At 37.5% G+C, this 26,249-nt stretch overlaps 1 protein-coding gene across 1 annotated transcript in view; it reads left to right on the top strand.

The window, feature by feature from the left end:
* Positions 1–26,249, top strand: part of LOC135464350 (kalirin-like) — a 249,660-nt gene that overhangs the window by 49,141 nt on the left and 174,270 nt on the right. The window contains 4 exon segments of the mRNA XM_064741776.1: positions 14,926–15,117; positions 20,950–21,119; positions 21,822–21,880; positions 22,577–22,692. Of these exon segments, the coding sequence (XP_064597846.1) occupies positions 14,926–15,117; positions 20,950–21,119; positions 21,822–21,880; positions 22,577–22,692 (537 nt within the window).

The following is a 26,249-nucleotide window of genomic DNA, read 5'->3' as shown; positions in this document are numbered from 1 at the left end:
TCATCGCAGTCGTATCGGTAAAAAAAAAAAAAAAAAAATTGAAGATGACATTAACAACATTCAAATAGATAATTGTGAGAGGCAGTGATTTCTTGTATGTGATGGTTCAGGTACGTGGGAAGGTCTGCCAGCAACCTGCAGATTGTCCTGGGCTTCCTCCCACCACAACGTTGGCTGCCGTTGTATAAGTGAAATACTCTCAGGTACAGCATAGAACAGCAATCAAATAAATGAATAAATAAATATTTGTGGTCCAATTACAAGATTTGGATATGAGTTTGGTTTATAGTTGATACTAATTTAGCCTTAGATAAAGGCTAATTATTTTGGTTTAAAAAAGTGTTTGCTTTAGATGATCAGTACATTCTAACATTTGTCAGTGGTCTTAAAGATGTCAGAATTATTTGGATTGTGGAGAAGTTAAAACAGAAGCAGGTCTCTTTTTAACTGGGTTTGCATATTGATACTAATAGACTTATTTATGTTAGTGGCAATCACCTCTATGTATGACATCTATCACTAGTGTCTACTCAGGTTTTTTTGGTCAGTTCTTTATGAATTATCTTCCCAATTTTTTTTTAAAACTTGATTTTGTTGAGCCGTTCAGCCTCTCTCACTTTCTGATCTGAGCAGCAACAGATTGCTGGCAGAAACACTGATCTGTTATTGTTATATAAATGTGCCTCCTGCTGCCGAGTTATTGTTCGTAGCTCAAACTGTTATTTTTATGTCTCATCGTGTGAAAGCGTTGTCAGATGCATCATAAAACCCACTCATCTGTCGGGATGTTATCGATCTTTGCGAGTGTTTGTGTCTGGGAAGACAAACATGAGACGAAGGACCGTCATTGTCGCCGAAGCTCCAAGACTCACCATTGAGATGGAAAAGCCTTTTGTGCGTTTGGTATCATTCTCTCTGTCAACTCAAAGTCTCACTTCGCACTTGAACTTTGGGGTTTCTTGCGGCGTGCATGCACCAAGTGAAAGTGCATTAGAGTCCGAAAATGGCGATTTAGAAAAGCATATAACCATGCAAATCAGCAATCTGTGTAGAGCATTGAAGATTTCCAAGAATGCTAAATGTTTGACGCAGCACTATGCTACCCTTCCACTCTCCACCTCTATTCTCCCCCCCCCACCCCCCCCCCCCCCCACCCCACCCCCCCACCGAAAAAATGGGAAATGGAAAAAAGATAAAAAAAAACACCCGTTGGTGTGGTTTAAACTCTCTCATGGGCTTACATTCTTAGAATCCCTCTTGGAATATTAGTGCTCATTCATTTTCTGTATGGAACAGTAAGCTGTGTGTGTGTGATTTTGGCATGTAAGCAGGACATTGAAATTAATGTTTTGATTTATGACTTTACTTGATTGGTGTTTTACGCCGTGCTCAAGAATATTTCACTTATATGATGACGGCCATCATTATGGGAGGAAAAAACTGCATAGCCTGAGAGAAACCCAGGACCATCCACAGGTTGCTGACAGACCATTCCATGTACAGATGTTCTGAGAATGACTATCTGTAGTCCCAGATGTGATGAACTTCAGCCTAAGCCAGTGAAAAAAGGAGGAAAACGTCTGAGGCGAGTGTAATAATGGTTTAATAGCATTTATATGGTAAATAAGTGTCAGTCTGTGCCAGGGAAAAAAAAATTATTGGGGTCATTATTTATTTGTGTGGACAGGACATCAATATTCCACAGAGCATGACAACCTTAGCATCAGTGTTCCCATGACCACGCGAAGAGCCCATTTCTGGCGGAGGGAGTGGGTATCTGTGTGTGGGGGTGGTGTGGTGAGGGATGGCATATATACTCATGTAGCATCCAGAGCTTCTTTAAGGCTTTATTAACCTATTTGTGTATTTGTATATTTGGTATTTTATTTCAGGTATTTCGTAACAGGTAGTAAAAATTGCAGGGAAATGTTTAAGGATTGTAGGTATCTCATTTTGGTCTATTTTGCTAATGAAGTTTATTATTTATAAACATGTATTTATTTATTTTGTTTTGATGTGCCAGCAACATGTGGATGGTTGTGAACTTTCCCTGGGCCCTTCCCAGTTTCCTCTCACCATAATGCTTGTCACCTTCCTGTGTAAAAGACCAATCGAAATAAATAAATAAATTTATTTTGATTTACTTAGAGTATTTATACATTAGTTTCGGTTTCAAGTTCTTTTAGTATTGGTTTATATAAAACTTTCTTTAAGGCAAAGGGATATGGTAAAGTAGTTAAGTTTAGCTGTGTTGAAACAAAACTGTTTGCTTCGTTTTTTTTTTTCGGAGGATCTGGCTAGTCATTGTAAATTAGGTGAAAAAAATGTGCCCAAGGGAGAAATTGGAAAACCATTTGGTAATGGAGTTAAATAGTTGTTAAGTGACACCATAGCACCGCCCAAGGGATTGATGGTTAAAACAGGCCTCTGTAGTACTACCCGTGAGATCTGAACATGATTTAATCGGCCATGCGATTAAATCTAACGTCAGATCTGTACAAACATTACGGTACGTGTATCAAAAAACATCAGGATGTAGAGAACGCAGCACGCTAAAGATTACTGTATTTCATGTAAAATTTGACTCTTTCCCAGTGACACAATTTGCTTGATTCAGATCAAGTCATCCACCTTATAGGACCATTAAGTTTGCAAGTTTGATTAATTTCTTGTCAGAAAAACTTGGCATCAAAAGTATATCATTTTAAGGCCTTTGTGTTCTTCTGGAAGAGCATTTTTTTTACAGGCCAAATTGTGTTTGAAATAAATTTGTGATTTGGTTTATTTGTAATCATCAGTCTGATGGTTATTCAATACCGTACCCAGGGGTGTTTTGTTTAACTGACGGCGCTCAGTTTTAGGGGTGACGGAAACAGACTTATGGTCTAACAGCAGGCTTGGTGCCATATTGGTGAAAGACAAGCGATCTGTAAACTGAAGGGTGTATAGGACTGTGCAAATGGCCTGACGTGTTACTGATGGCTGACATACACTATAAAGCCTTCATGCACAATGATTGTAGGAGAATCTAGAAATGCCTTGTCTAAAATGCAAGAGTGGGATTGAACTTGCACCTTGTGTGTGACCTGTTAGTCTGGCATTTTCACCACTGACGATTGTTTTTCTGACGATTGTTTGATTGTTTTGATCACAATGGTGTCTGTGCTCGTGCAGTTTTAGTTTCTGTCTTTGTCCAGTGTTTTGATATAATAAAGAACTGAAAACTATTGCAAATCTTCAACTTTTTTTACCCTTAAAGCACTTTTTTCAGTGGAATTTATGCATACGATTACTATGAAAATGACTTCAAAATGATTTGTTGGCGTTACTAAAGATGCAAGCTTTATGAAACTAAGCAAATTATTTCCTTACACAACATAGTTCTCTCAGAATGTTTCAAAATATTGGTTGCGGAGGCGGTTGAAAAGATTGAAGAATTAGGGTAAATGTATTTTCAATTCAAAAAAGTTCACCCAGACAGACTTGTTTACAAAAACTGTGCAAATGATATCTTTACACCCCCCCAGTGTTCCAGAATATTAGTCACAGAGGCTGTTGAAAAGATTGAAGAATTAGGGTAAATGTATTTTCAATTCAAAAAAGTTCACTCCGACAGACTTATTTACAAAAACTGTGCAAATGATATCTTTACACCCCCAGTGTTCCAGAATATTAGTCACAGAGGCTGTTGAAAAGATTGAAGAATTAGGGTAAATGTATTTTCAATTCAAAAAAGTTCACCCCGACAGACTTATTTACAAAAACTGTGCAAATGATATCTTTACACCCCCAGTGTTCCAGAATATTAGTCACAGAGGCTGTTGAAAAGGTCTTAGAATCAGGATAAATAATTAATTTGGTAGAAGTCATAAATCTGTATGTATCGGTGATATCGAATTTGCATCATTTTTTCTTTTTCTTTTCAAAAATGCTTTGATTTTGGATATATAGTTTATGAAAATGCATGTAGGTGGCTTGACCTGAATGTCACCAAGCAATAATATTGTACCCGTTTGTGAAAAACCGTGGCTGCTGTGTGTCTCCATCTCTCACAGTGTCCCCCCTCCTCTCCCCCTCCCTTCCTTTACAGCACACACACTCTCGTGGATATTTCAGTTTAGCAACCAGGCTTACCAGACCGTTCCATTGATCAACCCAGGGGTGTCCCCAATAGCTCGGGCGTGTGTAAATGACAAACGATTTTTATGATGCCCAACAACACCGTACTGCATGGTGGCCGTCCCAGCGTGAATTTGTGACGGGGGAGTCACACAGTTATTATTGATACTGCATGAGCTGGGGGAGGGGGCATTGCGTTAAGAATCTGTAGGAAATCTATGAGAGGATATCGGAATAAGCAGCCATGTAGTTCACACAATTTACCCCTGACTTCTTTACAACCTTCAGCAGCCTTTGCCCCCTATTTCAGCTGACTGTGTTGACAGTTTTTTGTTGTTTTTTCACTTCAACTCAACCTTTTTCTGCTGCTTGTTAGTGCTCCAGTTGGACTAGGATGTCACAGTGACTGTAGCTATATTGGCGGGTGTGATACCCACCAGGAATTCTGTGCTTGTTGGTCTTCTATCTGGCTCATCTTCCATGTTTACTTTAGGAAACTCTGAACTCTTTTTTTGTGGCAAAGGTTAGGGTTGTCACATCACTGAGGGCTGTCTATAGGCCTCCAACTCGCGCCGCGGATATCTCGTCTTAATACGCACAGTCTGATGGATTATACGCCAGTGGATGTAAACTGTAAGTTGTTGTTGTGACATTCTTAATGCCTGTCAGAATATCGGCTTTTGTATACAGCACATAATGAAAAGTAATTTAATAAATCATTGGATAAATTTTATTGTCAGTTGCTGTAGATTTGATAGTGATCATGGTAATATATTTTATACCTGGCCAGCTTCTTGAGTTGCTATTCAGTAATTTCATTATCTTGCAAAACTGTTTTTTGGTTTTTGTCTAAGAAAGAATTTTTGTATACAGGATCATATAAAACTGATAAGATTTCTTTTTTCTGGCAATTCAGTGCTTACATGGAAATACCAGTTTAAATAGCTTGGTGCTTGGTTTCTTAAATTTAGAATTTTTAACTTACTTTAAGGTTTAAGTTGACTTTACTATATCATGTATCAGTTGATATAGATGACTAGCGATGAAAATTCTTCATCCGAAAATCTTTATTGGGCAAGTTATTGTTCGTATTGTAAGCATTTATTGATCTGAATGATAATTCCAATGCTATAAAGCCTTTTAGTGGTCCTAACAAAGCATGACATAAAGCAATGTGGGTTTGTATGGCATAGGTTGAAGATTGGGAAGGAGTGGAGGTGGACGTGGTATTGGGGGTGTGGTAGACCTAGTATTGGGGGTGTGGTGGACGTGGTATTGGGAGTGTGGTAGACGTGGTATTGGGGGTGTGGTAGACGTGGTGTTGGGGGTGTGGTATTGGGGATGTGGTGGACGTGGTATTGGGGGTGGGGTAGACCTGGTATTGGGGGTGTGGCAGACCTGGTATTGGGGGTGTGGTAGACATGGTATTGGGGGTGTGGTAGACCTGGTATTGGGGGTGTGGTAGACATGGTATTGGGGGTGTGGTAGACCTGGTATTGGGGATGTGGTAGACATGGCATTGGGGGTGTGGTAGACATGGTATAGGGGGTGTGGTAGACCTGGTATTGGGGGTGTGGCAGAAGTGGTATTGGGGGTGTGCTAGACGTGGTATTGAGGGTGTGGTGGACGTCGTATTGGGGGTGTGGTGGATGTCGTATTGGGGGTGTGGTAGATTTGGTATTTCACCTGGGTCTTAAGCTATCATCTCCGCTCATAAAACCAACCACAGGTTGTTCAAGGGAATAATTTTAGAGTTTGTGTTTAACACAACTCAAATAAATAATAAAGGTGGCAGAAGTTGGATTTGAACTCCCAACCTCTTTGTCAGGGGTTAGTAATCTAATCAATCTGCAGCAGAGTGTTCTGGCATATTGAAAAAATAAAAAATGCTGCATTATTTTGTATTCATTGTCCTACATGTATACCATATGAAATGTTTGTGACCTGAATGGTGAGCTATTGTTGGAGCCATTGTAACAGATTCGTGCTGCTCTTAATTAAACAAATGTTATTGGTGAAGTCATAAATCACTAACACTTCAGTGTTTACAAACTGAATGGCCAAATATTTGTAGGACATGTACATGTGAGGTGGAATGATGTTTAGTGAATCATATTTTGTGAATCACAGATATTCGCTATTCACAGTTGTGACCGACACAAATACATATAATGTGCTGTTAAATCAGGCTTACAGAAGTGATATTTGTCATAGATCCAATTGTTATGTGGTGAGATAATAGTATTACAACTTTATTATTGCACACCATTTATTTTTTTTTATTTATTGAATTGATGGGTGAGGATAAACTGAGACTTTTTGATGTGACAGTGGCCAGGTTTATGGACAGAGGAAACTGCAGCATTTTTACTGGGCCTGAAATTCTTAAATCTCCTGAAAATCAGAAAAAATAAGGGCCTGAAAATCCTTTAACGCTCTTGAAAATTCAGAAAAAAATAAGGCCATTAAAATTCTTGAAAGCCCTTGAAAAAAAAAAGAGAAAATAAGGCCCCAGTTTAAAAGCCTTTGAGAATCCCAAAAATTAAGGCCCTAAAAATACTTGAAAGGTTAGACTCTTAATATCCTTGAAAAATGAGCAATGGCGTTGAAAGCCCTTGAAGTTTATGATGTATGAAGTGTATGAGCCCTGACACATGAGTGCCCAGAGTAAACCACTGCTCTTCTCCTCTGTTACAACTGAAACAGTGAGAGGATGATGTCAGTAAGGGCCATTATTGGTCTGTACACGGTCTGTACACAGTGTGTACATGCTGATACATGTATTTGTACTTCTATGTCATCTCCCAGTTTCACAAGGCGGCATACAACATTTTCTTTATTGTAACATTTGTCGTACAATATTTTGTGTGTCACAGATTTATTATACCATTGACATGTGTGTGCGACTATCACACATGTACAACATCTTTGTCAAAATGGGTTCTGACTGCTGTCCTACATGTACAAGAGAAATTCTTGTGTATGGTTTACAGCCATAATTTAATTTTTAGCTTGCATGTACAAAGTACTGCAGGAGCTTAAATGTCATTCCGCAGCATTGCCATCCAATAACAAATGTTAAACATATGATAAGGTAAATGTTACACGTGAATCTCAGAAAGTTCTGCGACGTAAGAATTGAGCTCGTGTTACACAGATATGCACTTGAGGTCAAGGTTCGTTCCTTCTCTCTTACAGAAAATGTCAGTGCAAGGGTATAAACCATGCATTATGCTTGTGTCAAGTTTTTACGGATCATACGGTAATATTTTTCTGTGTGCCAGGACATCCGTGTTTCTGATCAATACCAGGTCACTTAGGCATTAATTACCTTTGCATCTGAGCTTTAATTTGATTCTACAAGTGTGACAAGCAAAGGAAGATGTGCCTTTCTACCAGCAGTCTCACGCAGATAACGGGCTTATAAACAGTTTATGCTGGTCTTAGCCCACCCCACTGTCCATCTTATACCTGTATCCAAATTTAGTGCAGTTTTCTGCCTCCCTGCACACACCCCTGAACTTACCCGTAAGCTGATTTCCCAACCCCCAAAACCCTCACCATTACTGACCTCACCCAGTATGCTATGGATGAGATTGAAAGCTTGTGTTTCGTTTTGGAGTTGAAGAGTTCATATAGGCACACATTCTAGGTTAAGTTTCCTTGTTGTGATTAGATATGTGTCAAGTTTGTGTATACCGTATGATTGGTAGATTTGATACCTGCATGTATACGTCTAAATGTTCAAGTGATTTGCCTACAGTACCATGTAGCTCAAAACATACACCACCACAAAGTACACATGCACCGAAATTTGTGACGTAATAAAGGAAAGATCATAAGAGTTCATAGCTCTGCTTTGTTAAAGGCTGGCCGAAGTTTCATGAATTCCCCATTTTAACATGGAGTCTTGCACAGACATTATGAAAATATTGTTTTCTTCTACATTACAAAGATATATATATACATGTATATAAATACATCTGCTTCTGGGTGTAAATTATTGATAATTATAACCAGATGTGAACAGGGCATCCTGTGGGAACACAGATCAGTTAAGAACTTGTGGATTTATGTCTTTTATTGAGTTAATCACATGCAAGTTAATCGCATTTTGGACATGCCTTTATTGATGTATGGAATTAGGTCAAGCTTCGGTTGATTAGATTCCTCTGTCAGTATCTATCACAAATTCCAACCCCCTGGGTTTACAGGATCATCTTCGCCCTACCAGGAAGGTTTGCTTCGACCATAATTACCCCAGCTTTAGATAAATAAAGTTAAATAGGTCCTCTTTGGCCTAGTGCTTAGCATGCTAGCGCAGCACAATGACCCAGGAGCCTCTCGCAAATACAGTTGGACAGAGTTTAAGTCCAGCTCATGTTGGCTTTCTCTCTAGTCGTACATGGATATATGTGCCCCCTAGGTTCTGCCCAATTTCTTCTCACTATGATGCTGGCCAGCGGTGAATAAGTGAAATATTCTTGAGTATGGCGTACAATTCCACTCAAATAAAAAATGTAACGTATGATGTCTAGCAGAAGCTGCTGTTTTAGAGGATTCTGTGTTTGTATATACATGTAAAACTGCTGACCAACCAAAAGTTGTCTGGACACAAACGTGGTAATATTGTAGACATCCTGTTTCTTCATTACTGAACTGCTCATATGTTTTTTGATAATGGACAGAAGTGCATTTTCAGATGCATATAAATTTCACAGTTTTTGGTAGTGAAACTTACCTAGAATCCGGCAAACTGTGCAACTTTAACTTTCACAGAGGCAGTTTCACATGATTTCTGTCGGTTGTTCTCTAACATGAAGAGTCAAGCTCAAAGAAAAGACTAAATGAACTGAATAGATTAAGGACCATTAACACTGTCCTGAAAATTCTGAGGTGGTCTGTAAGTTTGATAAAGATAAGTAGGTAAGAAGGTATCATTGATGTCACATGTGTAACTTTTGCCTTAAATAGTTTGTTTTAAGGCGTGTTCTTGCATGGCTCTATAAAGATACCTTGAATGCAGAAGTATAGCAGCGTGTGTATGTTAAGAAGCAGCATTTTGTTTGATGTTGCTGGTCACAGTGTGGTCAGAAAAGGCCACTGTGTGGTCAGAAAAGGCCACTGTGTAGTCAGAAAGGGCCACAGTGTGGTCAGAAAAGGCCACAGTGTAGTCAGAAAGGGCCACAGTGTGGTCAGAAAAGGCCACTGTGTAGTCAGAAAGGGCCACAGTGTGGTCAGAAAAGGCCACTGTGTAGTCAGAAAGGGCCACAGTGTGGTCAGAAAAGGCCACAGTGTAGTCAGAAAGGGCCACAGTGTGGTCAGAAAAGGCCACAGTGTAGTCAGAAAGGGCCACAGTGTGGTCAGAAAAGCCCACTGTGTAGTCAGAAAGGGCCACAGTGTACTAAGGCCATAGTATGGTCAGAAAAAGCCATTGTGGAAGCCAAGGTTTCTATTGCATGCGTTTTACTCAATTGAACAAAAAAAATATATATATATTAAGAATACTGTGGCAAATTATTTTCCCTGGATAGTGTTTAATGGCCTTACATCTGACTTATACTTCAGACTAGTTTTTTCTTTGCCTTAAATAACAAAGTACATGTGGAGCTGCTTTGACAGCACAGAACCGTGCAAATCCAATAACTAAATGGTAATGAAAATAAACTGCTTTCCTGTAATATGGAGATTTTCATTTGATTAGTATTGTCCACAGTAATCCTAAAGCACCAGCAAACATCATGTTGACTTTTGGCTCTGGACAGTTCATAATTTGTTATCGAACCTCAGTTAGTGTAAAAGACATTCGTGCCGTGTTATAATTGTGGTTTTCTTTAATGACCTGTTATGGCTTGCTGTGTGCGTTGTTGTTGACATTCGTGACCTTGTGAAGCCTCTGGGGGTATCAAATAGATCAGAACACGTCCAAATTCAATATCATCCGCATATGTCATTGCGGTGTCGCTGGCGAAAGGCTATTCAGGAAATCCAGTCCCTTGTTCATAGAGAGATATGATTACGGGTTTAATGACTGGATGGCCTCAATGTTGATAGGGCTGCGCTGGGCTGACGATGCAGGCGCAGACGCAGCAGATACACCCTTGCTGCAGTGTCCATTTAATATAATCCTTGTTTGACCCTTGCACGATGTAAGCTGTGGCTGTCATGCGCTGACCACAGTTTCTTGTGCAGGGTTTGTTGTGTTGTAGCACCATGGCAGATTCCTGTGTGGTCAGGTACTAAGAGTTTGTTGGGATGCAGTTTGTTAGTTTGATCTGAAGAATAAACTGGTTGACCGACGTCAGAGGCCAGTTTTACAAAGTATTTCTTTGACTTTATTCAGAATGATAAAAAATAGGTGAATCGTGGACTTCATTTAACAAATAAGATCATTTCTGCTGAGAACAAAGTATGGAATGTCAGGCACATGCAGTTTTAGAGCACACATACCACACTGCATTAATCAGTGATTTTTTTCCTTATTAAAGTAAGCAGTTGAAAAACAAAACATGGAACTAAACCTATATAAAACATTGTTTTTATCAAGAACAAACATTGGTATCTCGAAGAGATGAATACCTGGGAAAACTGGAATTTTGAGCATAGTCTTGAAATTTAAAATATGAAAAATATATCACAATATGCAGGTTTCGAGATATGACGTTACGACAACAGAGTGACGTCCCTTTGTTATATAACGTCGTCGCTTTATGGCACAGTAGGGCCAATCTGGTAATTTTAACATGGGGTCGTACATAGAATATAAAGCACTAATTAAAAAGCATTAGACTGATCTTCTGAATCATGTTTTTGGATGGATTTGGGTTCCCAGTATTGCAAAAATAATGATGTTATCCCGGTACTTTGATCTAAACACGATCACTGCCATGTTATAAGATAGGCAGTTAGCCCTACCATGCCGTAAAGTGGCGACGTCATTTTGCAATAGGACGTCACTCTGTTGTCGTATTGACATAACTCGAAAACTGCATATTGAAATATTCGTTGCAATACATTTCCCCTGTTTGACATACATGTACAACGAGTGAAATGTACTGAAGCCACTTAGTACAACTGTATGGGACAACGTGCATTTAGAGCAAATCTACGTTGTTGAGAGAAAAGAGGAAAAACACATACAAGTACTTAAATGAGTGTTAATTCTGATTGGCATTTTAGAGATTCTATCACAAGTCCTCAATTCCACCAATTTGCTGTTCGAAAATCCAGAAGTACCTTATTTACATTCATCTACATTTAATGAGTTGGAATTTAAATAAGTGTAGAATGTTTTGTTAGCCTTTCGCTTTCTATTTATTTTTTGTTAATTTTTTTGCAGTTTGATTTTTGTGCTGATAGTGTTTCGACTGAACATAGGTTAGCTTTTTTCAGAAGATGAATAGAAGCCTACAGATTGCAGTAAACTTGAGCATTTGTTTTCAGTCTCAAAGCTTTAAATACTTGGTGAACTGTCATCTTGCATTTTCCTGAGAGATTTTGCTGGAACGAGGTAGAAAGCAGGAAGAATTTAAACTGTTGTGGTTGACTGTACAGAGCGATGTCAGAGTATAAGTCATCTTACATTTAAGATCTTGCTGTATATCTTGTACATACAGGTATGCTGAATTTGACCTACACATTTATGTAAGAAATCAAAACATGACTGAGTTATTTGTTTGGATAACAACCTATTGGAATAAGTTTGGTTTCACAACCAATATGTTTGGTGTTTTCTAGTAGATTTGTATATATTATTTATTTATCTGATTGGTGTTTTATGCCATAATCAAGAATATTTCACTCATACAATGATGGCCAGCATTATTGTGGGACAAAACCTGGCCAAGGGAAACCCACGACCATGGGCAGGTTGTGCTTTTAAAACACGTTCAGAAGGATATTATTTTTTTGTTTTGGCTTTATTATGGATTCACAGGTCTTTTGAACTATTTTAGTGACCTGCCATATTTGACAGCAAATTTCAACCACCAGTATAGGCAGCTAGTGGCTATAGTATCCGAAGAAAGCGTGTGATATGTGCGTATGCTGCTCACTAAAGAATATGAAGATTAATTGTTTGGTTTCAAATGTTTTTTGTTTTTTTTTTTAAATAAATTTTTTACTTGAGCGAAGCAGCTGACTGTAACTGTCTGTTTGTTGGACAAATTTTTAACACCCTGTGTTTTTAAAGCTTTTTATTATTCATGTTTTGGCAGGCCTACATGCAAGATGACATGAACTTCTTGTGGGATGTTTACTGGCAGCTGTTGCAAATTTATGCTGGTTTCAGTTTGTCTTGTATTACTATAATGGTTCATAAGTTAAATAAGGAGAGAGTTTTTCCAAGTTCGTGATACTAGAATGTTTTAATTGATGGTGGAGTGAAATTGGTATAAATGTTCATAGAAAAATACCGCATATTTTTTCAAATTCTCGTCAGACAGGAATTATGCTAATGCAAGTTTTAACTGTTCCAATACTTGTGTTATGAATCAAATAAGATGTGTGAACAAGTCCTGGTTGGTGCTTAGTGGGGGAAAAATGGCAGAAATTTGAAGGTATTCTTCATCCAGCATCTGGGTTTGTGTGATCAAGGCTTACATGTATGTTTGCTGGCTTGGTCTTTGTGATTCAGCCCACGATGAGAGGGCGAGATCTAACGGCTAATCCATCGCTGATAGATGGCTTTGATAGCTTCACTTGGATTCAAGTGGAAAACTGGCATTTCAGCTGATTTGAATCCCGAACGTATTTGCTCTCCTGAAGCACCGGCTTAATTCAAAGCAAATATTTTATCGTGTCAAGCGAAACAATGGCTTGTTTCTATTAATAGTGGGTTGCATGTTTGTGAAAACACGGCTGCGAGTGAGGAAGTGATTTATTATTAGGCTGGAATATTGTTTGTTCCTCTTAATTTTATTGTGTGTATTTTGGGTTAATGATCTGTGAAATGACCAAACAGTTTGTTTTATTATTCAATTAGTTTGTAGCCCATTTATTTTCCAAACTGTGCTAAGTTTAAATTTACATGTAATTCAAAAAATGAAGTAAAGTTAAATGGCTAGCTGAGTAATTGTGAAATGGCAGTTAGTGTAGATTTGTTAAAAAAACAACAGCACACATACAAATACTAAAAAACTAACAGCAGCTAGTAGGACAAAAAATGTGAGGAAAATTTTCTATTGGAGTGACATTTAAATGAAGATGGAATACATGTTCTTGTTGGATCGTATATCTGTGACGAGTCATATACATATTGGATAACATATCCATGATGAGTCATATTCGTGTTTGATCATATATCCATGTTGAGTCATGTTCATGTTTGATGGTATATCCATGATGAGTCATACACATATTGGATCACATATCCATGATGAGTCGTATTCGTGTTTGATCGTATATCCATGATGAGTCATATTCGTGTTTGATCATATATCCGTGTTGAGTCATATTCAAGTTTGATGGTATATCCATGTTTGATCGTATGTCCATGATAAGTCAAATCCATGTTGGGTCATATATCCATGATGAGTCATATTCATGTTTCATTGTATATCCATGTTGGGTCATATCTCCATAATGAGTCATATTCATGTTTGATCATATATCCATAATGAGTCATATTCATGTTTGATCATATGTACATGTACATTTGTGTTGGTTCATTGGTGGTAATTAAGATGTCTGAAGAAGTATGTGAAATATTTTATTCCCTATTAAATGTAAAACATATAAAATCAACATTGCTGTGAAGAGAGAGCTGGTGCCTATATTTGTGTTGTACACCAGATCATTTCACACATATATATATGCCTTGGTCATTGCCGGTCATTTGTGATCAATAAATTATTGACCACACCTGATTCTAAACGAATTAACCATGTATCTTACCTGAGTGATAAAGTCATTAATGATAGCCATAAATTGACCAGTGGTGTTAAAGCGACGGCCTTTCAAAGCAGTACCAAAATAATGCATTGTACAGGTGGATCCCTTAGCGAAGTTGTGCACTGCTCGGCTCAGCTAGGCGTTGATTAAATTTACACGTACCTGTAATTAGCAAAGTGCTCAGGTGTAAACGCCTTTGATGATGGTTTCATAGGATCCATGTTGAAAGTGAGGCAGTTATTTTATGATCATGGCTATTTTTGTCTGGCTTAAGATAAAAACAGAAATCATTTTCTTAGCAGTTTGGAACTGTATAATTGTAGTTATTATCTTCATGTGCTGTCAAAGAGGTATATATAAGCACACGTCCAACCTCTGTTAGAAATCATGGACAGTGCATTAGAAACCAGCCAGTCAAAAGAGCTTATGTGTTCGATCAAACTGAAAGTTTAAGGCAGTAGACTTCATTATCCACTTCACGTACCAGAAAGAGCATTTCATGGGCTACAGTTTGGTACAGGTGTCAGATTTCTAGTTCTCATAGTTTAAAGTTATAGGCTATTTTTTGTTCTAAGAAAAAGTCTTTAGAATATATTAGAATACATAAAAAACATTTAAAATCTCAAAACAACTTGGGACATCATAATTTCGACCAATAGCAATCGAGGTGATGTTTTTATGGGTAGTGAACGTATTTTGTGCTAACTTGTTAGTTTGTGTGGACCTCTCAATACATTGAAAGGTTGATATCACTCATTTATATGTGTGATTTGAGCTCTTATTTGATCATTATTACACATGTTGACGCTTTAGAAGTTTCTTTTTTTCTCTTTTGCCGAAACTGGTTCGTGAATTTTCAAGTGCTTACACTGACTCAAATTTGGTGTTAAGGATATTTTAACCTTGTGCTTTCAGAACACAATCACGAACGCAGACAAGCTCTTGGCGGCTGCTGACGAACTTGCTCAGACGGGAGAATGCAACCCAGAGGAGATTTACCGCGAGGCCCAGGAACTGGAAGAGCGCATGCACAACTTCCTGACGAGTCTGGAGTGCAGGCGCGGGGTCCTCGACATGACAGTCTCCTTCTACTCGCATGTTCATGAGGTAAGTGAGTTCTAGGGGTCAGGGTTCAAATCTCATGGCATTCAGTTTGTATTGCTTTTGACAGTAAATGGTCAAAGTTCTTGTACTCATACATTCACAATATATGTGGGTTTGAGAGTTCAAATCCCATCACCTGCAGTTACTGTTTTTTGCTAACATTAAAGGGTTGGTTTATGAGATGTTAACTACTGAAATGCTACCCGTGGCATTATGCTGGAATTCTACAAAGGGAAGATAATTGAGCAAGACTCGTATTTTTACTTATTCAGGTGTTTGGGCCAGTGGTTCAAGCTCCACAGCCTGCCATTTGGTTTAGACTTTTAAGGGTTACTTTCCCTGATGTTCATATACCAATGTGGCAATCTAATTCCATACAACAAATATGCATCTCATAGCCCTGTGTTAAGTGGAATTAGACATCCAGTTCATGTGGCCCATCCTGTTCATGAGGCCCATCCTGTTCATGAGCCTATCCTGTTTAGGAGACAAGACCATCCTGTTCATGAGGCCCATTCTGTTCATGAGGCTATCCTGTTCATGAGCCCATTCTGTTCATGTGGCCAATCCTGTTCATGAGCCCATTCTGTTCATGAGGCCCATCCTGTTCATGAGGCCCATTCTGTTCATGAGGCCCATCCTGTTCATGAGGCCCATTCTGTTCATGAGGCTATCCTGTTCATGAGCCCATTCTGTTCATGTGGCCCATCCTGTTCATGAGGCCCATTCTGTTCATGAGCCTATCCTGTTTAGGAGACAAGACCATCCTGTTCATGAGGCCCATTCTGTTCATGAGGCTATCCTGTTCATGAGGCTATCCCCCCTGTTCACGAGAAAAGACCATCCTGTTCATTCCTGTCTCAGGATCGGGTTTGTATAAGAATTCCTCATACTACAGCACTGATATATAAGTCATCACTTGATACCTTGGTGTTAACCTCATTCTGTACGAGCCAGCCGTGCAGTTTACATGGACATAGCTGAACCTGTCACTTGCCCGTTATATTGCCCTCTTTCCAGAAAATGTGCTCAAAATGTCCTTACACGCAGATAATGACCGCGATCGTTTTCCAATTATCAGTGGGCTAATTCAGCATTGCCGTTGTCCTGGATTCAATAGTGACTTGTTTCTGTTGCCATGGTAACCAATTGTTGCTTTATAGAGGGTTTATTCTATGGATTATTGCCAGGCGGGAATGCGTTAGGGTGGGAGGTGTGGACGGTCATACATGTGTAGGTATTGTTCATGGGTCAGCACAGGCTTTGTTTCCAAGTCTTGCCTTGACGCACCTCAAATGTATAACCCGCACAAAGATCCGGGCATTCTAGAATGGTTCACAAGCGGACAACATCTGACAATTGATGTGTTTAAATACTTATATGTATACATAAACAGAAGACATGCATGTAGATATAGTTAATACAAAAATTCTCTTGTTCCAAAGCTACAGTTGTTCTTTGAAAAAATGGATCTTTAACCAATTTTCAGTTTGGAAATTTAAGAAAGCTGTATGAATTCTGGATTAGTGAAGACATGGAGATATGAAACAATACCACTTACAAAACATAAGTTAGTCATCTTTGAGAGGCATTTAGAAGTTGAGTTGGATAACATAACGAGATATATGGGTAACAAGTTTTGTGTATCTGGAAGCAACATTTCGGTCTAGATACTAATACCGTTTTCAAGCATAATAATGGAGACGAACATCACCAATACGACAACAAGGAAGCTAATGGAAGCTATTCACATTCAAAGATTAAATCCACAGATCAACCGTGACCGTGGCCTACTAATCTCCACCACCTACTGTGAACTGATCTCAGAAGTGACAGATCGAGGCACCCACTGATCTTTAGCTCACAACTACCTTTGCCCTTTTTGTTTACTGTAATCCCTTAATCCTTCGTGTTGTGTGTTGACACTAATCACTTTATGTGCTTATATATAAGTAGAGTTGCTATGGTTGTTCATTATACTTGATAACGGTATTAGTATCTATACTGAAACGTCGGTTCCAAATAAACAGAAGTTGTTATCCATATATCTCGTTATGTTATGAGTCAATCGTATATAAATGCAAGACTGTGATACATACAAAATGTACGTCAGCCACATGCAAAATGACAGTAAGCTCCACCAATAAAACAACAAGCTAGTGCCACATACAAAACATAAACCAGTGTAGCAAAATATAATCCAGTGTAACTTACAAAATATAATCCATTGTCACTTACAGAGTATAAGCCAGTGTTACGTGATAGGTATAAGTTAGTTTCATTTACAAAATATAAGCCAGTGTCACTTACAGAATATAAGCCAGTGTTACTTAGTAAGTACAAGTTAGTTTCATTTACAAAATATAATCCAGTGTAACTTACAAAATATAATCCAGTGTCACTTACAGAGTATTAGCCAGTGTTACTTGATAGGCATAAGTTAGTTTCATTTACAAAATATAAGCCAGTGTCACTTACAGAGTATTAGCCAGTGTTACTTAATAAGTATAAGTTAGTTTCATTTACAAAATATAATCCAGTGTAACTTACAAAATATAATCCAGTGTCACTTACAGAGTATAAGCCAGTGTTACTTGATAGGTATAAGTGAGTTTCATTTACAAAATATAATCCAGTGTAACTTACAAAATATAATCCAGTGTCACTTACAGAGTATTAGCCAGTGTTACTTAATAAGTATAGGTTAATTTCATTTACAAAATATAATCCAGTGTAACTTACAAAATATAATCCATTGTCACTTACAGAGTATAAGCCAGTGTTACTTGATAGGTATAAGTTAGTTTCATTTACAAAATATAAGCCAGTGTCACTTACAGAGTATTAGCCAGTGTTACTTAATAAGCATAAGTTAGTTTCATTTACAAAATATAATCCAGTGTAACTTACAAAATATAATCCATTGTCACTTACAGAGTATAAGCCAGTATTACTTGATAGGTATAAGTTAGTTTCATTTACAAAATATAAGCCAGTGTCACTTATAGAGTATAAGCCAGTGTTACTTAATAAGTATAAGTTAGTTTCATTTACAAATTATAAGCCAGTGTCACTTACAGAGTATAAGCCAGTGTTACTTACAGAGTATAAGCCAATGTTACTTAATAAGTATAAGCCAGTGTCACTTACGAAATATTTGCGATCATAAAAGTCAATGACCCAATAACCCAATTCACTGCCAATTGTTTGGTTTGTCAACACACTAGCCTTTTTGGGAGTGATTTCTGACAAAATGTGGAATAGTGTTTGTACTATTTGTGATGTATATTGCGATAAAATTAGCAAACCTGAAAAAAAAAGGAGTATTCAATCTTTTATTCTTATGATTCAATTGTTTCCTTACATAATCCACTATTTGTATTTTTCATGGAAAACATAATTACAGGATGTGTGTAAATGCGACATCAGCTAACAGACAAATCTAATTTGAGCACATCAGAAGCATACACTTTGCCTTATTTAACTGACAATGCAGGTTCTGTCCAGCAGGGATACTGACAAAAGCCTGACAAAAGGGATACTGACAAAAGCCAACATGCATATATATGTTTTGATATCTACCTTTTTTGTGTAAGCCATTGTATCTGTATGTCACACGTGGGAAAGTTCGTTAGTGGCTTGCCAAATGTTGATGGTTTTTCCCTGGTGACTGTAATTTCCTCCACCCATAATACTGACCATTATTGTGTGTGTGACAAATTCTTTACTGTGAAGTCAAACAAGAATCAAATAAATAAATAAACAGGTTATTCAAATTTTCCATAATAAATCTGCTGAGAAATGTAATCATCTAACCTTGTTGAGCTCACAGGATCTGGTTTCTGTAAAGTTACATGTATGCAAATATAAAATGGCTTATTTCACTTGTAAATTCTGTGTTGTGCCAGTACGGTTTGAATCTACCATTATTCTGGCTGACAAGCTAACTATAAAGCAAGGCATCTTAATTATGTATACACTAAGCTTGACCCTGTATTGGACAGAGGATATAGACTGTCACTTAGCTGGGTCAACCACGGACCAAACAACTACCCGCATTTTTGATGGCCTCGCTTGTAAATACCATAGATATAGTAAAGATACGGCCAGCTGGTGAACGTCTGAGGGTTTTCACCGGAATGTTACCAGCCAAAATGAGCCAACCGAAGTTATTTTACAATGTGCACAGATGTGGCTTTTGTATTTTTTTCCTGAATGTTTAAGTAATTATGTATACTGTAATCTTAATGCATGGCGTTTCAGTTTTCATAGAAATAATTATTCAGTTGACAAAATGAGCCAACCAAAGTTATTTTACAATGTGCACAGATGTGGCTTTTGTATTTTTTTCCTGAATGTTTAGGTAATTATGTATACTGTAATCTTAATGCATGGCGTTTCAGTTTTCATAGAAATAATTATTCAGTTGATGAGCCATTAATGTTTCCACCATGCCATGATTTGGATAGTATAATAGTTCTATATGAAAAAAAACTTTTTATTTATATAATAGTGGACTTCGTTGCTTTGGAATTTAGGATCCAGGCGTGTGAGAATTCATGTTGGCTTTTGTCAGTATCCCTGCTGGACATAACCTGCGTTGTCAGTTAAATAAGGCAAAGTGTATGCTTCTGATGTGCTCAAATTAGATTTGTCTGTTAGCTGATGTCGCATTTACACACATCCTGTAATTATGTTTTCCATGAAAAATCACCAATTTTTGGTTATTTTTGGTGGGGGATTGCCAGGCCTGGGAGGAGAGGTAGGGCCGTAGGAGGGCCATCTGGATAGTGCTTTTCTATCTGTGCTTCCAGGTGGAGGTATCACAACTTTAAGCTGTGTGCTGTTATACAAATAGATCTATGCCTTAGGCCACTGTAAGAAATGAGCCAATCAACTCCCTGCTCCCCAGACACTGCTGATCTGTTAATTGTTAAAACCCCTGGTTTTTAATCATGGGCCACAAGGAAAGCTGACTTGTCTATTGGAAACTTCTGTAGCTTTTTCTATTTGGTTTTTACCGCTGTTGGGGCCTTGTACCGTTTCCACAGAGCCATTTCTGACTAAAGTCAAAATTTAATATGTGATTTTAAGGCTAATTTTTTTTTATTGATAATGATGCACCACAAAAATGTGGAGACTTCAGTATACCCAAGTAGTATGCCCTAATTCTTCAGCATTTTCATCCACCACTACTACATGTATTTTGAGGCAGCCTGAGAGAACCATTGGGTGTAGAGAATTATTCTGCACAGTTTTATGAAGCTTGCATCTTAATGGCATTAACAAATCATTGTTGGTGTCATTGTTCTAATAGTTGTATGCATAATCCCACATAAGAAAAGATGTACTGAATTTTCTTGACCTGTCACCTTACCTAGAACCTGGCAACTCTATACAGTTGTTTTGGAGATGGAGGGGAAAGGAATGTGTATGTAGACCCTTGTATTTCCTGTGCTCTTTTGCTGCAAGGTGCAGTTGTTACTCTCAAAAACTGGTTGCTGACAAATATATGGGGGAGAAATGTTCCTGAGTCCAGTCCAAATAAATAAATATGTCAGCATACATCAAAATACATCACAGGTTATTGGCAGGTGTAAATCCTCATATTTATAATTTATTTTGTATTTGTATTTATAAAATACAAGAAATACTGGAACTAAGCAATTCGGGATAAACCCTTTTAGAGTAGCTACTAATGGGTTTGTTTCATTAATTATGAAGCTTTCATTAAACATGCATGTAGGTGAACAAGTTTCTACTGGCTGGTAAACAGTCGTTTTCCATATTTTTTGAAGTTCTTTGACCTTTTGCGCTCAACCTGTGTCTTTTCAGTTGACATCCTGGCTAGAAGAGCTTCAGCAAGAACTTCAAAGTTCAGAAATCGCCGACACAGTAGAAGGCGCAGAACAGCTACTGGAGCAGTTCAATCAACAAAGGGATACAACTCTGGAAGCAGCAATTAACACAGTAGATGAAGGCGAGATTTTGGTGCAACAGTTAAGGTAAGAAAGAACCCTTGAGCTGAGATTAAAGGCATTTATGTGTTCTGGCCTAAGTAATTTACAATAATATTCCAGTAACTAAACCTGTAGAATTTAGACGTGAAAGTTTTCATTGGTGTTTTTCAACAAATTTTTTTTGTATCTGAACGGGTTAACGTGCAATTTTACACCAGAATTTCATGCCCCTAGACAAACCTCAGCTGAGAAAATTCAGTATCTTTGGGGATATAGAAATTTTTGAATTGACATAAACCTTGGCGTTCATGATTCCTGGGACCAGTTGCTCAAAGCGGGATTAGTCAGGATTAATATTAATACTGGGCTTAAGTTCTTATACACTTTTGAACAACTTGACCCAGAATAATTGAAATCAAGTGTAAATAAGCCTGGGTGAACTTTTTTGAATTGAAAATACATTTACATAATTCTTCAGCCTTTTTAACTGCCTGTACAACCATTATTTTGAAATATTCAGAAAGACCTACGGGATGTAGGGAAGTAATTTGCACAGTTTTATGAAGTTTGCAGCTATAGCAATACAAACAAATCATTTTTTTTTATTGTATGCATAAATTCCAGCAAAACAGGTGATTTAGTGGTTGAAAAGGTTGAAGATTTACATTTAGTTAATAATTTCATCACTGTTAATAGTATACCTTTTTTTTTATCCATGGGTGTCTGAGTGCATATGTTATGTTTCAGAAGTATGAGCATGGAATCTGAGAAACTCAGCTCCTCAAATGATGTCTCACACATTGAGGGTAAGCATGTTCAGTGTATCAGCTCTCCAAGAAAATTGTCCTTGCGAAATAAGACTTTCGTTTCAGAGTTCATCTTTCTTAGAAGCATCATGTTGCAAAATGTGGTTTTCAAACATAGGTTTGGTTGAAGTGATTTTAAAGAGCTGATCCAATATGTTTACATGGCCAAAATGACATCATGACCTATTCGGCGCAAGGTCTTTCAAGGACACATTTGTTTCTGAAGTTTTGATATGAGATTTAATGAGAGTACCTGTTGCTTAAGCCTGTGAGTGTGGAGCAGGATGTACCTGTAAATCATTAGCACTCGGAAGACGTGGGTTCAATCCCATTCTGGAACAGCATTTTTTTCTGGATTCCTCTCATTTCAGTCTTGTGGAGCCATTTGCAGTATAAAGCAGTTAACAGTGTTCTCTGGTGTTATCTTTCCTGACATCATTAGAGACCACTTTCCTTCAATCTCTCTGTAGTTTCCTATTGTAGTTTCTTCCAGGCTGGGAATGGTTTCCTCCATTCTGTCTCTGGTCTCCCTCAGGCTGTGTCTGGTTTCCTGTACTTTTTCAACTGACTATAACTGTCTGTAAGTTACATCTCTTTGATCTCAAATAGCATGCATTAAAATGATAATAGATATGAAGATGTTAGCCAGTGTGTCAGCTTGACCAGAGGTCATCTCTGTGTCCTTTACATGCACAGGTGTGATTGGTCAGCTAAATGAGAGTCGTGGGAAGCTGGAAGAGCTGTGGTCAGCTAGGAAGCTCAAACTGGACCTTTGTCTGCAGCTGCGCTTGTTTGAGAGGGATGCATTAGAGGTAAGTGATTTGTCACTGAATGTCAAATCAGACATCACAGAATATGAAATTAGACATCATACACTGATTTCTGACATTACGGAATGTGAAATCTGATATCACAGAATGTGAAGTGTGTGTTCTATTGGGTTTGGTTTTTAATTTTAAAAAAGTGAGGATATATATGATGGTTGAGATTTTTATCTTCAGCTGGATATTTGGTTTTTTTTTGTTTCCCTGCTGCATGTTATCACAGCTAACAGCCTGTATAGCTAGAACAGATTTAGAATTTTTTGCAAAGTTTGGAATTTTTTTTTCAGCAAAAGTAACATACTTACTATACAGATACTTTTTGAGGTAAATGTTTTTAACATAAGGCTTTATATAGAATTTATAAAATGTTTTTTTTTATAAACGGACAACTTTGCCTATTAAGATATTGGTATCTAGAAATTGCTTGCAAAAATTTGGACACAACATACGTTTACTGATGGCTTATAATTTTATCCAGGTCTTTTTATTAAAAAAACAACAAAATATTTAGATGCATGATTTGGTGCATGTAATAGGTAAAAAAAAGAAACTTTCTATCAGTTCGTTACATCTGGGGAATGTAAAGCTGTCTGAACTTTTTGTAGCCTGTCTGAAGTTACAGTGTACAGACATCATTTCCTAATTTTTAAAAAATGACTTTTCAATGCAGTTTCACCAGGAAAACTCATTTGTAGTGTCAGATTTCATATGTGTTAATGTTCCCTGGAGGCCTGGCAGTAATGTTCTCAGTCTGGGTTTCGTGGAAATCACGTTATTTCTAATGTGTGAAAGATTTCGGTAATGAATAGTGGAAAGATTATTTCCACTGTTTGAGGAATACCATAGCAATGTGCATTTTAAGTACAAAACGTTTGTACCTCTGTCTTGGCAAGTGAATTTCAGGATGTTTTGCTTTCATTGTTCATTCAACCTTGATAAACAGTAAAGGGTCAGCGGTGCTTGATGGGCCATTTGTGCAGTCTTAAGTTGGTTGAAGACCCTGTGACTAGCTTGCCAAGGGTCGGTGGGTTTTATATCACCCTTGTAAGTTAAAGTCTTCAGTTCTTGTTTATGGCATTAAACAATCAGATAAATAATTAAATAAAAAAACTTCGTCAATGTTGAAGTGAAGTATCCCAGCTTTAAAAAAAACATTTGGGCAAATAGATTCATGGCATGCATGAGGTCATATTTGTATTCCAGATGAATGAAGTGATCACATAAAACATAGATTTGTATGTTTCTTTGACACATGTTAGTACACCATGATTTCTTTAGGCTGTTCTGAATGAAAATATTGTCCCCAGAATTCCCTCTGAGTACTGATTAAAGGTGTCTGCAGAGAAATATTTGTAATCTATGAAGGAAACATGAACTTACCAAACTATGGTTAAGAGGAGAGAAATTCAAGCTGTGTATGTTGACTTGAACTGTCAGCCCATGCTGGTAACAGAAGTGGATTCTAGCAAAAAAAGTTATTTCTTTTTCGTCTCCTTTTTTTCAGAATTGTGTACATGTATGTCTGCTGTGCAGTAAATATTTTTAAATAAACTGACCCCCACCCACCTTATCAAATCTGGTAGGGGATCGTTTGACTGCATGGTATCAGACCAGGAATAGTGTTGCCTTTGATTTGGTTTCAGCCAGGGTCTCAGAGTTTATAAGGAAACTTTTAAGTGCTGTAGACTTCTGAAAAATTGTTGCAGAATTTTGGATGTAAAAATTGTTTATATGAAAGAAGGTAAAACACAGTTTTGGGATAATTTTGTGCGATTTCCAAATGTTATCTTACAGGAAAATGAACACACAATGAGTAGTTATGTGGTTCAATAGCAAGTGATTACAACTACATGTACAGGTGTGTTTTTTACCCTTAAGTTTAGCTAGTGATAAATTTTGTCTTGTAATACAAACTTTAATACCCTAATTCCTCAACCTTTGTGCACATGAAAGAGGGATTGTCAGTTCAAGTTTTGCACATTTTAGTTTGATTTTGGGGACAGAACTGCATTTGTTGGGCAGGCCTTCACAAGAAGTATAGTTTTATCAGTCTACACAGAATCTCGTTTTCAGAATATGCTTAACATGTGATGAGGTTGAAGAGTTACAGTAGACATGTACACATAAAGGCTTGTGATATCATATGTGCCTAACTCCCATCAGTTTGAAGTCCACCTTAGCATTTCCTGTGTACTTTCAGTTTGAGACTTGTTATTAAAGGACTTTGTTTCTGATTGCCTTGATGGCATCATCTCTGTTAATGTACTGTAAGGTAAACCGTTAATATAATTAAAGACGCACAGCATAGAGAGTAAGACCAGAGCAGCAACAATAGTGGGATAGACGTACAGTGGGATAGACGTACAGCATAGAGTGTAAGACCAGAGCAGCAACAATAGTGGGATACATGTACAGTGGGATAGACGTACAGCATAGAGTGTAAGACCAGAGCAGCAATGACAGAGTGATAGACGCTCCAGAATAAAGACTAAGACCAGAGCAGTGACAACAGTGTGATAGACATACAGCATAGGGAGTAAAACCAGAGCAGCGACGACAGTGGGATAAATGTACAGTATAGAGAGTAAAATCAGAGAATCAAAGTAAGTGTGATAGCTGGCAAATGGTCACATGTAACCGGTGAAATACAGCCTCTTGTCAGTTTACCTCAGTCAGGGTTTTTTTCCAACTGTTTAAGTAAATGCATAAATAGTAGCAATTAACACGCCCCTAGCACCATGGCTTAAGCAGAATGAGGTAAAGAAAAAAAAACACAGTGATGTTAACTGCAATTTATTAGACGTCACTGGTCTAGAATTACTCAGAATGCTGTGTTGTCATCACATTTAATATACAATCACATAAAACCTGCCTCTGTGGTCTGACACATGAATACTTCTAGGGTTACATTGACGTCATGAATATTCAACGCTTTCTATTTCAGATTTAAATTACTAGTTTAAGCTTTAATGTAGTCCATAATTTAAAACTTAATGAATTTCGTTGTAACAGATTCTTTTTTGTAATGCATGGTTTATAACATGCAGCTTTGATTCATTTATGCAGGTTAGCATTCAGTTCATTTGCATAAATCGACATTTGCATTATGTCTTAATTAACAGCTATGATTTTTACTACATATAATTTCATCAAAATTCCCTGTGGAGAAAAAACAGGTGACAAATTAAATTGGCTATTTGTGAAGTGTTATTCCCCCTAAAAATGACATCAATTAATCTATTTGCTACATGGTATATTGAAAATAAAAGTTGGTTTCTGATTTTCTTTGATAACTTTCTTTGTATTAAAATCAGTGCTGAATAGTGTGTTATGAACAAGTTAAGGTAAATAAAAATAGGTCTGGACAGGATAAAAAAAACAACAACAACAAAATGCAAGTCAAACGTTAAATGTTTATGCATAAGGTCATAGAATCTGAGGACTGGATTCTCATCAAACTAAAGTTGTTGACAGAAAATAGTTTCTAATGTCACATGCAAAGTATATCCCTCCCTCATTATCATTCAAGGATAGTCAAGAAACTA

This window comes from Liolophura sinensis, chromosome 4 (assembly GCF_032854445.1).
Source record: "Liolophura sinensis isolate JHLJ2023 chromosome 4, CUHK_Ljap_v2, whole genome shotgun sequence".
NCBI lineage: Eukaryota > Metazoa > Mollusca > Polyplacophora > Chitonida > Chitonidae > Liolophura > Liolophura sinensis.
This window is presented reverse-complemented; position numbering and strand designations above follow the sequence as displayed.